Below are 19,224 nucleotides of genomic sequence, written 5' to 3' on the forward strand. Positions count from 1 at the left end.
AAAATGACTGAGATTTGACTTCTTCCTATGTTTTGATTAACTTGTGGGAACAAGTTATGTCTTACAACCACAACCCCTCCCTCCCTCCCTGTGGCCACCGGAGGGCTCCGCCACTCGTCTTTTTCTTTATTATATCCTCTTCACTCTATTTGCTCTTTACAGCACGACAATACTGTGTGTATTATGTCCAATAATATGCAGATGTGTGAATACGTTTTATTCTATTTACCATTTATGCGGGCAAATGAGTAGCGAGGGGAGACGGTTGCTTCCACAAGCGGGAAAAACTTGATTATTCTTAATGATCCATTTCGAATGCACTCGATTAAAAGGAGTATACTTTAGATATGAAATGTAGGAGCGCAAATGTAGCACCTTAATAGATAAAAAAAAAAAAAAAAACAATCATGCTGATAAAGATATGCTGAAAAAAAACAACAACACAATTTCATTTTACATCAGTTTGTTTTTGGAAATGAAGCAAAAGCCGGCGCGTGAAGTGTTTGGTGTACAAATGTCACGCAGGGCCGTGGGAGTCTTGCATATCTCTCATTTCTGAGCCACCCTCACACAGCAGCAGCACAGCCGACCAAGTCACCGTCCAAAAGCAGCTTCTTCTTCTTCTTCTTCTTCTTCTTTTTTTTTCTCTTTCTCTGCATGGAATTGGTTCCCTATTGATCCTTGTGCTGTATTAATTTGATTCATGTCTGTGTAGAAATGAAATCATGTCATAAAAATTTCTGTGCATGAGCGTGTTGTGTTCAAATTGATTGTGTGTGTCTGAATGTGTTTGAGTCCCTGCACCGGCCGCTGTCTCCTTTGGATCAATGAACCGTAAAATGAGCACATAATACGATGTCGTTGCCACTTTTGATCAAGGTAGAGAAATGCAATGTGTAGCACTAACAAAATACTGGTGCACAATTTATATTGCCAATGTCACTGCTGTGTGGTCAACAGAACTGTTTACGCAACTCCGGCAGGCAGTTGGTTTTCTATCAGATCTGTCCACAGTGTGAACAATATAATACAGAGGTGGAATGGACCGGAATCCCAAGGCAGGCTTAAGTTTAATCTTGTGGTCTGAAATTGAACTCTTGATCTGCAATATAAAATGCATTACTTCCCTGTCAATGTAATTTGCTTCTGTACCTTCAGAGATGTCCCCTGAGCCGGAGCTTTCCTTGCTGCAGTCCCCCGAATCAGCCACCGCCACCGCAGCCGACGGTGCCACAGGAAGCCTCGGCAGCTCCTCTCCCACACACGGGGCTGAAGCACTGGGCTCGGCGGCTGCTGCTGAGGCCCTGGAAGGTACCCAAACATTAGCACAGTAAAACTAACACTGAGTGCTGTGTGCCTCATTACAACTTAATTTCAGTGAGAGGAAAGGGAGGTAGGGTATTAAGGGGTGGGGGTCCAAATAGTTCTCTGCTATCCAAGCATCCCTCCCTTAAGTCTGAAATAGAACATGCAGCTGACAAATTATTATGGGAGGGTTAGGAAGCAAAAAATCCCTTCTTCTTTTTTTTACAGCTGTGTTTTTAGCTTGAACAGAGAACTCGTCTCCTTCTATTGTTGTGTTAATTTAGCTGAAAATACTTCAGTCGGTCTGGGTAGAAGCACACGTTCGGCTTTTTGTTCCAACCTGAGATTCAAGTGCGGGTCCATCAATACATTTTAAATGAATTTCCCAGCGTTCAATATTGTCGTATAGATTTTTAGTTTTTAACATTTCAGTCATACAACTCAATATTCATTACAAAAGCAAAACATTGTGTTTGGAGTCTCGGCTGCGACCTCATCTCTCCTTGCGTGTGTTTACATCAAGATGTTGAGGAGTGATAAGCAAACTATTTGCCCCCCCACCCCCGCCCATCAGAGCTTGCAGGTGGACCCTGGCGTGCTGGTGGAGCTGAATAACAAGCAAAGAGGCGGCAGAGAGCCTGACGGGCTGACGGGAGGCGGGAGGCGGGAAATTCCTACAGGTTAAAAGAACACAACAACCTTTGGGGAAATAAGCTTACAGAGGGCAGACACCTTCAGAGACAGACTGAATGCTAGCTAGCTTAGCGCAATGAATGGTAGTGGGTGGTAAGTGTTAGCATACCTCTGTCAAAAGACACGATACCATTACAACTCCTGACAACAGCAGCAAGGGCTCTGTCGATGAGTAGATGACTGCTCTACTACTCACGGACGGAGACGAGGAGGACTTCCAGACAAACCAGGATTCCTGTAACTGTTCTTATTGTTGAATTTACAGAGGTACGCTAATACTTTCCACTCACTTCCAGTCATTGTGCTGAGCTAACTAGCGTTCAGCAGGTATAAGTATCTATCCTCTTGTCGGGGGCAAATGAGTTTATTTCCAAAAAAGGTGATGTATTCCTTTGAATAAATAAGTGGAGATATTTTCCTCACGGCCGTGGAAACTCTAATGTGGCTGCTTCTGTAATTTGTATGTTTTCATTTAAGGGACATACTGTTAAAAAAAAAATCTGTTTCTGCCACCCGTGGCGAGGTCAAACCTGGTTAAATAAGTAATAAAGGGACAATATTGCAGTGTATCAGCTCATGTTTGCTACTAATGCTTCCAACTGTCTGTGTTAACACCTCAGTAGTATGTAAGATGACTTATTTAGAATCAGAACCACAAGGCTACATGTGAAAAAGCTGAAATAAAATCTCCTGCTTCTTCCTGGAGTTATCTAACACGTCCCCGAGCATTGTCAAATTATGTGTTCTGCCTGCAGCTTTGTGAAGTCACTGCTGCTTCTTTGAAAGAAAACAGGCCCTGAACCAGCTATTAAAAATACACTCTGATATTACGGCTGAAAATTTTGTTGACATAGCCATCATATGTCATGTGTTGATGCTGCAAGTGAGGGATTTTCCTCCCCCACGGATGACAGGATCCAGCATGTAGGAGACTCCCTACAACAATAGTTTAATCTGTCCCTCTAAACCCGTGCCAGCAGCAGCAGCTACTCAAGATGGGCATCTCGCAGACAAATAAGAAATGCCAAGAGAATAATGCGTACAAAATGCTGTAATTTGGAGCTGTTGAGAGACCAAAGGAGAAGGCTGAATTCAGCAATCCTGCAAGCTATTAACTTTGTGTGTAGGTGAAGTGGGTATGAAGAAGGAAACGAGAAAATATGCGCGTTTGAGAGCAGACCTCGACATTACCACGGAAACAATGACAGCAGAAAGTCAAGCAGGATCCTGGCGGGCTCATGAAGCCCCTGCTTCAGTGTGCGCGATGAGCGGTGGTCCACATCGTTTTGTAGCTCAGGAAACTCTATTTTAACATCAGCAGATTTTAAATTTACATTTACTGCTGGAAAATAATGTTCTTTTTAGCACCAACAGAATAATAATTTAGATTGTGTCAATCACCAGCTATTCTGCAGTAACTTTGTTCTGAAGGTATTTCAGCGAACCCCTAGGTTCTCATGCCTGGTCTAAGAGAAAGTTCTATTAAACTGTGACAATGTGGCAGTGGATGTAATTACACCATCAGTCCTGGTGATGGTAGTTTGTGCCAAGTTCTGTCTGATGTTTGGACACTTTAATATTCTTGATGGGAAACTTTTCCTGCAGCCAGAGAGACGGTACAAGAACACTAGTACCTTGGACAAATCAAAGTACACACACACACACACACACACACACACACACACACATTACTGTGTACCTCTGGCTGCCACAGTGACCTTTGACCACCAAAATCGACGTATTTCATCCTCGAATCCCACCGGACGTTACTGCCAGATTGGGCTCCCTGAAGATGGTCCTGAGATATTGACTTGAAAACGGGACACAGATCATGGACATATGAGGTAACAGTGACTTTGACCTTTGACCACCTTGAGATCCAGAGTGCGTTTGTGCCAAATTTGAAGAAGAGAATCCTGAAAAGAAGACGCTGCTGTCCGTGACACGGAGGCATAAACAGAAAAGTAAATGGTGCTGTACTTGCCATTAGGCTCATATCAAGCAGCAGATGTAATGCACATATCACACTGGAGCCACTGCTAACACCTTGATTCTCTGTCAGAACACAGCAGGCATCGAAGTGTCGCTCTGCTCTCTATGATGATGGATCACCCGCCTCAATCAACAGGAACAAAAACCGTCTGAGCCCACATGGAAACAACACAAAGAGACATTTGTCAACACGTTTTGTATGAATAACTCATCTGTTGTCATTCAAATTGCTGGCGCGTAGAAGAAGTGAAGGCAGAACAACAGTGACGCGCACGTTTGTCAGCCTGACTGTACGCCGTCACATCAGGTATGAGCGATTTCAGGAGGGCGGCCATCGATCCAGGCGCGGTGCACCTGACGGATCTGTCCCTTTAAGCTTTAGTGAGTCGTAAAGCTCGAAAGCTGGAATCATTTCTCAATGCAAATGACATCGCTCGGGGCAGAGCAAAGCTCAAAGTAGAGGCTGCATGAATGCAAATCTCCATCTTCCATCTGTTTCCATTCCCTTCAGCTACTGTGCCAGGGCAGCACAGCCTGCCATGCCTCTACCTGCTCGCCCTCTGGTCTCTCCCGGGTATCGCGCTTCTTTGTAGCGGCACAAGTGTTGTCGTGACCATACTGATGGGGCTTTTTTTATCTGCAGGTCATACATGCCTTCCACAAACTATTCCTCGCATCAAACCACACAAAGTTATACAACACGACTCCAATTAGACGGCACCAGCGTGTCAGGCTCACAGCGCTTCTCTCTCCTCGTTCCATTTGTTTCTTCTGTTTTAATGTTTTTACAGTTTTCTTTTCTATTCAAAGAGCATTAAACCTGAGGTGAGAACAACAAGGTGAGGGGTCTTTTATTAAAAAAAAAACAAAAAAACAAAAAAAAAACAACAGCAGTGTGAAAAATAAATGTTGTCTGCGAGCCAACTGCTGCACATTTGATGAGCTGCTGGAGGAGGGCAAAAGTGCTGCAAGGCTGCAAAAGGGTAGAGTGAACATAAAAGTGAGTGAATCCGAAAAAAGAAAAAAAAAATTGAAGTTGCAGCGAACAGATGCACACATGCCCCGTTGTCATGGTTTCCGTTCATTGCCGCAGTTCAGGGCAATGACTTTAATGAAAACCATCAGTCAAGGAGTAAAAGTAAATGCTGGCATTAAATACCAGAGAGTAAGAAATAACTGGAGGGAGAGAAACGCTGCCTCAGGCCTAATAACTGTAACGAGCCGATGTGCTGTCACTGCAGCGCTATGAAAAACCCATATATCTATAATAACAATTGCAAAGTAATTTTGGCAATATTATTCCAAAACTGCTGACAGATGCGGTGGATGTGCTGACAGTCTTAACACCTTGATGGTGGAAAACGCTATTGATAGCGCTTCTTTAAAAGGAAGACTATTGACTGAACCAAAGTGGAAATGTGCACTCAGCAGAAATATCCCTGCATGAGAAACTGCCAAGACCTCCCTCTGACTCCACACACACACACACACACACACACACACACACACACACACACACACACACACACACACACACACACACACACACGCGCGCGGGCAAAAAGCCACACCTGTGCACAAAAACAGTCATTCTTTCCAGCACAGGAAAACCCACAGGAATCCAAACTATCAAGTCAACCATTGGTAAAGGTTTCTCAGCACACTTCCTAGAAGCCCAGGTGGGGGCCTCATTAGAGTCAGGGGCCCTGCGTGGCTTCGTCACAGAGAGAACGTGTTGGCTGGAACTGCACTGTCAGGCAAGTTCACTTGTGTGAAGTGTAATGCATTCTAAGTTACCAGTTACTGTCATTTACTTTTCCCCAGTTTCTCCACAAACATCCACAGGACTCAAGGGTTGCCTTTAATTGGTGGTTTTGGAGGTCAAAGGTCACTGTCACCTCATGTGAATGCGATATCTCTAGAGGACCTGAGGGGAATTTGCCACAAACATCTGCTGGGACACAAGGATGACTTCAGTTCAAAAATTGGGTGGTCAAAGGTCAAGCTTCCATTTCTATTTTACAAAATAGATTTCTGAGTGGGAGGCACGGTGGTGCACGGTCAGCACTGTCGCCTCCCAGCAAGAAGGTTCCGGGCTCGAGTCCTTGGCTGGACGGGATCTTTCTGTGTGAGTCTCCATGTTGTCCCTGTTCCTGCGTGGGTTCTCTCTGGTACTCCAGCTTCCTCCCACAGTCCAAAGACCCCCTTCATATATCCCACATGGATTTAATTTGAATGAAACCTAGAACGCCGTCTTTTTGACGCAGACCAGAGAACCAACAGCCTGCAGAGCGAGGAAACCTTTCAGAACGTACCAGGGACGAAGCTCCAAGCGAAGCCTGGACTCACAGAATCAAGACAGAGGGTCTCAGCTCCCCGACGCTCCTCTCAGGCCCTGGAGAGGGTCGCAAATAAACGCATCCCCCGAATAGTTGGCGTGTTCCTTTAGGTGCCATTTAGTCTGCGCACGCCTCAACATTTTACAGCGGAACCATTTCAACTCTAGATGAGGCCTTCTGAAGACAAACCTTTGAATAAATGACACCATTCCCTGATGAAGAGCTGTTGAGCAGCACAAATGATGGTGCATTTACTTTTGGAGTGGCAGCAGATTAAACTTTAAATGAGAAAATATGTTTAGTATGACTGAGTGAACCGACTTTAGATTAAATTTAGATTCAGCACTGTACTAATCTAAATTAACGCCACATCATTTTATACTGTACGCATCATTGTGCATGAGGCAATGCGGTGATTTCCCTCTTGGACTGTATCATCAACATCACTCGAAACATGACAGGAGCGCCTGTCACCGCGGGTGTCACAAACCATCTGGCATCGGAATGTTGTACAAATAGATGCAGCGGAACAGCGCAGTACCTCAAACCCACTGCGGTGTGTTTGGATGGGGCGCAAGCGTGACACTATGTCAGACGTAATGACATCACGCTGATGTGATATGGTGTTGAGTTTACCTCCTCCATTACCTCAAGTCATTTTCCCCACACTGCGATAGGAATCAGATGCAACTTACCAGCTGGGTGACTCATGAACTGGAACATCTGTCAAAATGAGGAAAATGGCAACCGTGAGACAAACTATTCCAGAGCAAAGGCAACACGTATTTTAAAACTGTCCTCAATTTTGACAGTTTTCTCCCTCGTGTCTATTTCTGTTTACCTTATTTCCCTGGTGTCTTCTCCTGTCATTTGATTCAGTGTTATACAGTAGGCGTGGCTGACTCTCTCTGCTTAGCTGATGTCAATAATTTTTGAAGTATTTTCATCACTCTTCGTCTGCTTGTGCTGCCGAGCCCTTTTCTCCAGGATTCCCCTCCACCTGCATCTTCTCTGTCTTGCCTCGACTGCCACCTGGCTGCCTCCCCTGCTCACCAGCCCTCTGTTTGGATTCAGTCCACAAGCCAGGATTCATTCACCACCTGCCAGCCAGCAGTCACGTCTTCAATTACCAAGTCTGTAAAAGTCTCTCCGCATTTGGGTCTGCAGAGTAAAAAAGTCCAAACCGCTACCGCAGTGACTTTGTGCTGTTCACTACCTCCACCAAGGACACAAGAGACGTTTGCCTCCAGGGACAGAGGGTCTTTATGAGAGCTTCTGTTTTAACCTGAACCACGACATTTTCCTAAACCTCGGACTGCCAGGAAGACTTTGGAGGAAACTTCTCCTCTGTGCCCACCAAGGAGGTCGTGCTCTCACTGGCGTTTCCTCTGCTTGACTGAAAGCCATGAAGCTGATTTCCACTGAGCCTGCTGGAGGGGCCCAGAGTGAGCAGAGGAGGAAATCGCTAGCTTTTGGGGCCCTTCTCACGTTCCCCCTGTATTTATTTATCTAATTATTGTCTTCCTCTCTTTCCCTTCCTCCTCCTCTTTGCTCTTCTTCTTCCCATAATATACAGCGGTCATGCGCAGTGAGTATTTCACCTAAACATCTGTTTATGTCCTTTGTCCTCTTTATGCATCACCGTTAGCTTGTTTTATTTTGTTTGGGTTCTCGTCAGGTTCTGCATCACCCCCAGTTTCTTACGTGTCATATATTTTTGTTGTTGTGAATCAAAAATAAAATAAAATTTAAGAAAAATAGAGCAGAATAGTCATAGCACCACCTGGTGGCAACAGGACACTACATGTGTTTTAGACACTGACGTATTCCTAGTGGGTCAACCAGATCCTTCTCCAACTTGGTGATAATGATGTTACTGTGTGGAGCAAGTATGGGGGGTGGGTGGCTTTAGTTGTTTTTTTGTATGTAATTTTTTTGGCACATGGGATGGAAAATATGAGGTTGTTGGTGGTTAAACAAATGCCGTTATCCCACCATCGTGTCATGGGCTCAGGGAGGGATCTGAGTTCTGCTCTGCTTTATTCCAGATATCCTCAAATGCTGATTGCACAACAGACCTCCACTGCACACTTTGATCACCCAGAATTCCCCTGTGCATCACCACCGCCCACTTAATGGATTACAACATGTAAAAGTTTTACATTTAGCCATTTTACATTGTCAAAAAGAACTTCTCTACAACTTAACCCCCCCCCCCCCCACACACACACACACACACACACACACACAGAGGCTCAGTAGGACCAGAGAGGTCCTGCAGAAGGTGAGAACCAGAGACTAACCCTGAGATGAGAGCATTTACATGTTTGAAGTTGCAGAAACTGAAAACTTGTGGTAAACTTTCACACAGTCACTCCACTACCTACAGTGGAGATGTGTTACCTGCAGCAGAGGTAGGAGCTCCATCACGGGTTCCCTCCAGTCCAGCAGCAGGAACGTTTCTGAGGTGGTGCTGTGAGTCGTTTGTTTGCGGCGCCTCGTCTGATGGCTCGCCGGCGCCCTTTTTTGACAACCGATCAGAGTCACAGCAGGTATCTTTACCATCCTCTGCGGCTTTCTCCTCATCGGCGCTGTCCTCAAACACAAATTCTTCCCCTTGCTCTTCCTCCTCCTCCTCATCCTCCACCGGCAGTTGCTGCGATGTGGCGGCAGACATTGTCGCTGAAATAGAGAAAGACGTCCTCTTATGAGTGAATTGATTTTTCCATTATGAGCTCAGAGTTGGGAGTGACACCGCTGATGACTATGCCCAACAACTGCAAATATTAGTCATACGAAACAATAAAGTTATGATCATGTTTATTCTTTCTTAAGGACGTTACAATCCCTCAACTGAGTTTAAAACAAATGAGCAATGACTCCCCTGAACTTGTTCATGGTTCCAGAGGGGATATAAGCCAGTCTGTGGGTTACTGAGCTTACGGCTGGATAAAGACAAACACGACTGGCTTGAGAGTTCGTAGGCAGGTGTTTCTGAACAGTTATGTTGTAGTTTGTCACTACAGCTAACAGGGCACCGTTAGCTTTAAGCTAAATATCCGTGGCTGGCTCTTTCTGCACCCTGGAGTCACAGAGAAGTGGTGCAGACGTGATCAAAAATTCCTCCATAACTCCTGACAGCTCAGAGTTTCGGTTCCCTTTTAACTCAAACTTCGGCGTTTATGGAATATTAAGCACACCGAATGAAGCTGACGCTCGAGGGTTTGGAAAATTATGTTTTGAAAATCTTTTCCTCTTTTTGTTAAATGTCCCTCTTCAGAAGCTTCGCCAGCAACAATTGTTCACCAAGAAGTCATGCGGGAGAAAAGAAAAAAAAATGATATTTTCAAGACAGCAAACTGCAAATACACAATGAGTTCCAACAGCCTTCATGTGGTCAGAGTTAAACTGCAGCGGTCGCAAGACTGGAATGTTCCCTGGTCTGTAAACATGCTAAAGCTGCTTCACACACACACACACACACACACACACACACACACACACAAAACAGCATCATGTCTGAAAAGGTCTTCCAAGATAAAAATCAGTGTTGTGGATGAATAAACTGTTGCATCAACAATGAAAGTTTGACTTAAATCCTCCCAATGACGCTGCAGGAGGCCGCCTCTGATTCCCTGCGATATTCAAGACTCACTAAATCACAGCAAGTGGATTTTTTTAGTTAAACTCCTTCATTGACATTACAATAAGAACTTCATTTGTGTTGTACTTCTCAAAGGAGTCATAAATAACTTTAAAGAATACAGACTAAAAAAAAATCTGACAAGCAACAAAAAACAACAACGCAAGTGTTAATAAAGTGGCAAATGCGTGTGTGTGTGTGTGTGTGTGTGTGTCAGAGACTGTTCTCTTCTGTAAGAATTTGTTAAATGTCTGGAAGTGGAGTTCTCAGCCAGATGGAGCCGGGAGGAAGCTGCAGAATCACGGGAACTCAGAATTAGATTCATCAGGAAACAAAAACTTTCCACGAACAGATCAACTCCACGCCAGAGGCAGGAATAGACAGTCAAACACTCCACAATAACCTGACATATGGTGGGTTGAAGGCTGTTAGCTTAGCAGCAGATTAATCGCCATATCAACTGATGAGGCGTTGCTGGAATCCCTCACTAAGGACTGAAGTGGTTTTTTCGAAAAACAAGTAGTTTAATTTAACCGTCATATAAGCGTGCTTTCAGTTTCATAGGTTGACTTTACACATTTTTTTTTTCGCTCATCTAATCTTAAATCATTTAATTTACTACTCGCTCGCCCTGGTCCCGTGTTCCTCTCTCTTCTCCACCCCCACCCCAAACCCCTCTCCTCCCTCTCAAACCCAACCGGTCCAGGCAGATGGCCGCCCACACCGAGGCTGGTTCTGCCTGAGGTTTCTTCCTGTTGAGAAGGGTTGGGGTTTTTTTTTCCTGCCACCGTCGCCGAGTGCTCGCTCATGTGGGAATGTTGGGTCTCTTTCATTTGAAAGAAAGAGTGAGGTTCTAGACCTGCTCTTTGAGTGAAGTGCCTTGAGATGGCCTTTGTTGTGATTTGGCGATGTATAAATCAAGATTGATAATTTACACAATTTTTGCTTTACAAAAATTTCTGGAAATGTTTTCCTTTGTTTTTGATTGTTAGAGGGAAAATATGATCAAACTGGAAAGAAATACTTTATTTTCCAAAAGATTTATCATCAGACAGTGGACACTTTCTGAGCGAGCGAGGACCACAATAAGATACTTTAGATCAGTGATCGTGAGGATGAAATATGGGTCGTAGGGCATCAGCAGCAGCTCCTGGGCCGGCGGACCCCCTGAAACGTCCTGAGGAGAGAGGGAAAAAAATGAGCATTGAGAAGATCCTTCAGGTTCGGAGCAGATGTGGAGCTGGTGAGTGTGCAGAGACCATCACAGACCCGTTGTGGTCTTAATCATGCGATCTGCTCAAAAGTCCGAAGGAGAAGCCGGACAACACGATACGGGAGACGCACCACAAAGACAGGACCCGTTTGACCAGGATCAGGTCGCTACTCGAGCGGACTCTGATGAACAAGGAGCCAGAGGGAGAAGCACCCTGAGGATTTCTGGCATGGGTGCAACATGATGAGACTGAGGTGAGAGTACAAGATATTCTGGTTGGTTGGCAGTCGGCTCAAGAGAGCGGGCCTGCAGTGGCCATCGGACTCTGAGAGCCAGAGAGAGGTGGACTACATTTTGCAAGTGGTGTTGTGAACTCTGGGCACTCCGGAAACCAAAGAAGGCCAACAAGAACACTGATCTCGGCATGTTAGGCTGATATCAGACATTAATCGTGAAGTGGGACAACACGAAGTCCAAAGGCAGGGAAAAACAAAGTCCCAACAAAAAGGGTCAGCAGGCCTAAGACAGAGTCAAAGTACAAATAAAACCAAGTACAACAGAAGGACGGAACTTACAGGAAACACATAGGAGCAGGGACCGCGACAGTGGGAATGCCGATCACGATGACCCAACGAGAGACAACTGCACGAGGAAACGAGTCACAGGTGGTGCAATCATACACAGGGGAGACACATGAGGTAACACACAGGAAAACAGGACCTGAACTTCAAAATAAAACAGGAACTGCAGACAGAACAAGACAAAAGGGAGTGCACAGCAAGACAGGACACGAACCACAACATCAAACAGGAACTCATGACATGGACCATGACAGACCTGTGTTTACTGTTTTAATTCACTTCAATACTGCCAGGTCCATGTTGCTCTGAAAAACGGTAAATTATCAAAACTTAACCTTTGACATCACAACATGGTACTGATGCTTTGTTCATCGATGCGTTGAGGGTCGGATCAAGCATCCCAGTGAAACCTTCAGCCAAAATATCTGCAGATATCAGGATATTCACGAAGTTTAGAAGACTCAAAAGTTTGGAAACTTTTTTTTTTATAAGAAACAACATTTCTCACGTCTTATCATTTAAAAAAAAAAAAAAAAAAAAAGCGGGGACGTCAGCAGCCAGTTTTAGTGAGGAATCAATAACCACCATGTTTTCTTGTAGTTAACTCAAGTTTTCTCGGTGTAATGACATGAGCAGCAGGTGTTACGAAGACGCCACAGTTTTTCCAGAATGTATCGACGTGTTTTTAAACAAAAAACAAAAAACACCCATCATAAGAAACATGGCGGTGATTTTTGGACCCGTGCTATTTTCTCAACAAATAACAGCATGTAAATTGTCAGCTGTAATGAAAGAAATTTAATTTGTTTTCGGTGTACTTTCTAAATAAATTTGCAATTTTCCGTGACAAGCGTTCCCTGGAGGTATTACTTTGCCTCCCACACTAATTGTTTCATTATTTCACCAAGCAGGGATATTTCCAGTGATGTACAGGCTGGATTTCTCCTCCTATTCTGAGTACCACCCAGTGAACCCGGAATCTGCTTTGCATTTTGATGAGTGCTGAATTGTTTCCAGTGCTGAAACATTCTTCCCCCTGTTTACTGGACTCCTTTGGAGGAGTCAGCGTGGAGTGCAGGCAGCTGAACACCAGCAGGACAACACCGCTAACACACCATGTTTGTGAAGCTAACGGTCAGCATTTATAATGTAACCTGGAGACGATTTCTAGCCTGAGCTCGGTTGTGGTTCTTGGTGTTGTTTCCAGAGAGTTCAGTTAGCAGGTTTGGGGTTCCCCCCCCCCCCCAGAAATAGGGGTGTTTTTTAAAATGATCCGATGACTAAGTTTTATAGCACTTCAATGACACATCGCCAGGTTGCCTCATCCTCACACAGACACACACAGATGGTGGAGCCACACGCTAGGCGCTAATCAGCAGGAGGAAGCAGGAATCAAACCAGCAGCATCCCAGTCCTGACTGCCCTGACTGGAATCTTTAAGTACCAGCAAAGGTGTCTGGAAGGTTTTTCAACTTTTGTTACAGTATTTTCTGTAGTTTTGCACCTCTTTTCATTATCATTGGAGTGATATATTTTATTTAGCATGCTTCTCGACACAAGCAGGGAATAAATTAGCGCTTGTGATCCCTCCATCCATCTTCAACCGTTTAGTACCGTTTAGGCAGCAGTTCCAGAAGGGAAACCTTTCCCTGGTTACGCCAACCAGCTCTGACTCGGGGGCCCTGTACGTTCCCAGGCCAGCGTGAGGATGCAGTACCTCCACATGGTCCTCAGTCCAACGAAACAACAGAAGTGACAATGGCAGCGACAGCAAACCATAATACAAACACTACTAATGACAGTGGAAACAGGTGGGAGAGACAGGAGGAGGGAGGGAGCTGACTGGAGGAGAAACACTAGGAACCAGTCTGTGTCTGATGAAGCCTGATTAACTGACAGGAAACACATGAAATACTCCAAAAAAAAGAGGGTTGATTTTCAAAATAAAACAGGAACTAACTGGAAAGATTGACACTGACGTAAAACTGTAGGAAACAATACATCAAAACGAAACTCTGCATGAAATAAAAGTCCAGAACTGAATCCATGACAAAAACAAGGGTGCGAAACTAAAGTAAATAAAATCAATAGTCCAAATGGGACTGCGACAGAGATAAAGCTTGTTTACTCACGATTACAGATTCATTATCTCCTATTTGTTTTGCTACAATAACAAGATAATAAACTCTGTATCTGGAGATGGCAGCTGTTTTCCTGAGATATCAAGCCAAATCAGCCAGATAAATTAAGCCATTACCCCACGAAAAATAAGCTTCATCATCTCAAGAGAATGAGAACATAAACTGGAAATAATGGCATTTATGGAGAGTAATTGCTTCTGTGTTCGTCAGGGGACCCAAAGGCATTTATGTAAGATAAATTATATATTAAAACAAAAGCTGGAGTAGTGATGTGTCGCAGCCTGATAGCCAGTCACATCCTCCACACACACACACACACACACACACACACGCACACAAACACGTACATACAGTTCACTCATTGGTCAAATCAACAATGACTTCTTTATGGAGGGAGAACTTCTGCTCTGCCTCAAACAATCATTGTTTCCACGTTCCTCACTGCAGTTCTGATTAGCTCACAGGTCATTGGGGCTGTGGCCGATGGGTCTATGATACGGCTGAAAAAAGAAAAAAAAAAACGCCCAAACAGATGATTTTGTAAGAGCAAAGCAGCTTTCTAGGAGTGTTATAATACAGTGGATGGTTAAATCGGATTTTTTTTTTTTTTGTCACTATCTTCCATTGCAGACTTGAACAAGCTGACTGAACTCATTTCTTTAATTTTTATTTATTTTTTTGGTCTGTAGTGAAAAGACCCAGGAAATTATAATTGATACTTTCCCAAATCAACAAAACAGCCTAAGTCAAAAACAAAAGTTTTAGTTTGCCAAACACAAAACTGTTTCCCACTTAAAAACACACACACACACACACACAAAAACACCCTCCTCAGAATCAAAGCGACAGGTAGTCTGAGCGAGAGTCTTTGAGGGAAGTGATTTGGACAGTTCATCAAACAGTGCCCAGCTTAGAAACATAAAGAGTCCCAGGAGTGTGCTGCGCTGCGGCTACTCTTGAGGGGAAAATAAGATAGATCATAGAATGGAGATGAAACCAACTCCTACACACCCCGTCCCTGACCTACATAGAGCGCTCAGACTCTCCCACTGTGTACCAAATGTGGTAATAATGAGTGGAGAGATGGAGTAGAGTACGTGTGCGCTCTCAGAGGCCCACCAGGTCACACACCGGCTGTGTATTCTCAGAAAAATCATTATTATTTTTGATTTTGTTGTTGTTGCCTTCTTTGAAATGATCGCAAGTTTGTCTCCATGTTTCAGTCTTTGGTTCAGAAGTTGGCTTTTGTGATGAATAAGAAAAGGGAAGATGAGCAGAATTTAGTTAGCTGATGCTAATGTACAGGCCTTCCTGATTGCATGTGTGTGTTTCCATCCTTCCATCATCTACCTCTTATCCTATCACGGGTCGCGGGGGGTTGGAGCCTATACCAGCGGCTTTCGGGTGAGAGACAGGGTGCACCCTGGACGGGTCACCAGTCCATCAGGGCCAACACATACAGACAGACAACCATTGGCTCTCCCAGCCACGCCTACGGTCAATTTAGAGTCTGGATTAACCTGGTCCCCTCTTGATGTCTTTGGACTGTGGGAGGAAGCCGGAGTACCAGAGAGAACCCACACAGGAACAGGGAGAACATGGAGACTCACACAGAAAGACCGCATGCTCCAGCCGGGGCTCGAACCCTCAGCCTTCTTGCTGTGAGGCCACAGTGCTGACCACTGCACCACCGTGCCGCCCCGGAACAAAAGAATAGTTTAGTAAACTGTTAATCTGTGGTTCCAGCTGCAGCTCATGTGGCGGTCCTGCTGCCTAACTGTGAATTTAGCACTCCGAAAAAAACTTATTCCAGGTGTTTTGATTTAACTGTGAAACGCAGAAATCCTGTCCCTGTGCTCCAGCCAGGGCTCAAACCCAGAAACTTCTTGCTGTGAGGCGACAGTGCAGACCGCTGGGCCACTGTGACGCCCCTTCTAACCTTCCTACTGTAGGCAATTAGAGGTTGAGTCATGGAGCAGGGTAGTAGAGAGCTTAACTCACCGCAAATTAGAAGACGAGCTGCAAACAAGCACAGCACAAGAGACGAAACACTGCAAATTCTATCGAGCAACAACAGGAGTGTTTCCAGTGTGAATGTCAAAGTGATGCACACGTCTGGATACACGTGGGTGGGTGGGTGCCGGGGGGGTCCTGAAGTTTCAGGATGGGGGCAAAGGTGTTGAAATCAAAGCTAAAAGGTGGAAGAGAAGCAACACACCACATGAATTACAATGGTCTGCCAGAATAAATGAAATGGGTGAAATGGGTAATGTTCAACCAAAACAATATATATTCAAGATTCAAGAATGTTTTATTGTCCGTCACAAGTAAGAGAAGAGTTCCTTTACGAGGCTCCACATTTACTTTATATCCCTAATACATTTCCGACATTTATAATACATTTAAAAAGAACATATACACATAATTTAAAAAGAGAGAAATGCCATATTCACATTCTCCACCTCCACTAAAATACCATGGTTACTGCAGCCTGTTAGCTTGAATCCCCTGGTGTTGAGGACAGCGGGATATGTGACGTTTGCTTTAGCACAGGCCGGGCTACATGTAGGAATACTGCTGTCCCATGGGTGCATAAAAGAGTAGTGATTTAGAGCAAGTGGAAAACATTGGTCGCCTGACTCCCAAAGCCATTTTCTTCCCTGAAAGTTTGATTTATTTGTTTACTGTTGAATTTAATTAATAATCAGCCTGTAACCCAGGCTGGAGTTAGCCAGTTGTGATGCTCAACTAGCCACAGATGCCCGATGATATCCCTGCTCTTCTATCCTGTTTTACTTTGAAAAACTCCCCAGCACAGCAGTCAGGCTCTTGAGAAGCCATTTCAGCTGGATGTTCAGCGGCAGGGCGTTTATAAAGCCTTAACTGTGAAGGTTTTGGTTTCAAATCCACGACTGGCTTAGTTCTACAGCTGCTCGCTTACTGAGCACTTCGTTGGACAAACGTAGCTGCCATTGGTCGGCCGGGTCTATCAATAGACAATGGCGGAGAACAGCAGCTGGCGATGACTGAATCAGCAGCACTGGAAATGCGACAGAACGTCACACACAGCAACTTTAGGCTTCTTCTTAGCAGAAGATCGCACAGCAAACACTCAGCAGACAATAAGAGGCCAACAGACCGGGACGACTACAAACGGTGCCAGGCGGCGACGATTCTGCCTCTGGCGCTTCTTCCCTGAGCGTCACTGAGGACTTCCGATGGAAAGGCGAGAGCTGTAAACTACTCCTCCCCAGAGCAGACCGAACACGTCTTTCTCTGCCCGTCAAACGGCACAACAATCGGAAAGAACTTTCATAGCGGATTTCACGGCTTCCCTGACACACTGTGAAAAGATGACGGAACACAGAGAAGTTACTGTCGTCTACTTTATGAATATTATGAAAGTATTTCACATTTTAAACTGAATGAATGTGGCAGTGGCCATGAGGAAGAGCACACTGCCAACGCACTACGTTAAGAAGGTTACGTAGACACGACTAGCATCGCACCCCCCTTCCTTCCAGGTTTGCCGCCACGTTGCAGCCGGTGCGTCCTTCCTATGCACTTTGCAACAAAGTGTAATTGGACTGCTTCAAGTCCACAATGACGGCCGTGATGTGCTGATGGTTACATTCGTCAAGGACGCAGGGAGAGCGCCGCGCCGCGCCCCCCCCCCCCCCTGCTCCCATCACACTAGTGCACTGGACCAGTGTGTGCTCTCCTGTGCAAATATTGAAGCGAGATAAGATGGCCCTGAATGTGTTGGCCAGATAATGATATCATTTATGCAGTGATTGGAAAGAAAGAAATACACACACACACTCACACATCAAATATAAATTGTGTGTGAAAATTCAAATGTATTCAGTTTTATGGCATGTTGCGATGTCTGGTAGTAAAAAGTGATCATAAAGCTCTGTCCTCCAGGGTCTGACTGGGCTGTTTTTCAGTGCTAATGTGATGTGGAAGCGATTCTGAGAGTCGGAAATGACAACACGCCATAAATTCTACACTGTGCAAAAATTATACCATATCCCGTGGTTCATCTCGCCCCAGAAGTTGGAATCGTTATCAGCCAAAAGTCAAATGTATTTTTATATCAGATTTTAGATTAATGCAGGAAATAAGCAATATCCACAAATGAACATCACTTTTAGTTTTAGTTTTTTTTTTTTTTTAATAGATGTATGAGTTCAGTCATTAGCAGTAAAATGCTAATGTCAGGCTGTGAACAGACTCCAGCACAGATGCGTGACTCTGATGTCATTAACGCTGCTTGTATTATCCCGATGGCGGTTAATGGCTTGGACAATTTTCGTAGATCCATCCAACCACTATTTAGAATCCGGGTTTTTTTGTTCAAGACCCCTTAAAACAAAAGGGTTTGGTATTTAGCGACGTATTTTACACCGTATCACCAAATAACGACAAAAGACCTAATTTTGGGCATTTAGCAAAAAAAAAAAAAACCTATTGGTATTCAGACAAAGGACCGGAGGTTGTGGTTTTAGGACTGATTCCTGTGCCATTATCGTTAGACATGTCCTCCTACATGATACTCATGAAAGCAGTACTTAACATGCTATTAGGTTTTAGGGGATTTACTAGGGACTAAAAAAACCCATATCAGCACTGTAGGGGCCTAAAAATCCCCACATGTAGCCCCTCCCCGTTATGGATTAAGCTCCAAAACACATTTACCATAAAAAGAGGTCAATGGTATATTGTCATTAGACGCCGTCTGCCCGGATGATGCGGCTCAGATAAACTGTGTGTCGTCTGGGGGCTAAGATGACACGATCAAGGTCATTTTCTCAGACTTGACGCAGCCTCCGCAAGATCAACAACAGGCTGAAGAGAATTCACCTTCAGTCTGTTCAATTATTCAAATATGAAGTCTTTCAGCTGTTTTATTTCGCATTCCAAGCTGAACCACAGGCCAGCTGTCAGTTTTAAAACAGACTTTGTCACTTTGTTGGTGATTCTTCTCGGAGTCGGTCTCCCTTTAGTTGCTTTATGTTTTAGTACATGATTTCTATGTCTTGTACACTTAGACACGGTGGACAGGGTTTCTGCGTTTCAAAGTTAAATCAAAACACCTGGAATAAGTTTTTTGTGTGCTAAATTCACAGTTAGGCAGCAGAACCGCCACATGAGCTGCAGCTGGAACCACAGATTAACAGTTTACTAAACTATTCTTTTGTTCCGGGGCTGCACGGTGGTGCAGTGGTCAGCACTGTGGCCTCACAGCAAGAAGGTTCCGGGTTCGAGCCCCGGCTGGAGCACGGGGTCTTTCTGTGTCTGTGTGCATGTTCTC

At 44.6% G+C, this 19,224-nt stretch overlaps 1 protein-coding gene across 4 annotated transcripts in view; it reads right to left on the reverse strand.

The window, feature by feature from the left end:
- The window catches only part of arhgef10la (Rho guanine nucleotide exchange factor (GEF) 10-like a), a 116,242-nt gene that overhangs the window by 94,429 nt on the left and 2,589 nt on the right, over nt 1-19,224 (reverse strand). For 3 of the 4 annotated variants that reach the window (XM_086200110.1, XM_086200107.1, XM_086200109.1), the window contains exons 2-4: nt 8,733-9,011; nt 7,025-7,052; nt 1,153-1,304 (exon numbers count right to left, since the gene is read on the reverse strand). In XM_086200110.1, coding sequence (XP_086056236.1) covers nt 1,153-1,304; nt 7,025-7,052; nt 8,733-9,006 — 454 coding nt within the window. In that variant the 5' untranslated portion in view covers nt 9,007-9,011. Of the gene's footprint in view, nt 1-1,152; nt 1,305-7,024; nt 7,053-8,732; nt 9,012-11,760; nt 11,966-19,224 lie in introns of those variants that run through there. The other variant, XM_086200108.1, reaches the window with a different exon arrangement.

The sequence above is a fragment of the Aulostomus chinensis genome, chromosome 3, assembly GCF_037954235.1.
Source record: "Aulostomus chinensis isolate RoL2024-O1b breed Wild chromosome 3, RoL_Achi_v1.0, whole genome shotgun sequence".
Classification (NCBI taxonomy): domain Eukaryota; kingdom Metazoa; phylum Chordata; class Actinopteri; order Syngnathiformes; family Aulostomidae; genus Aulostomus; species Aulostomus chinensis.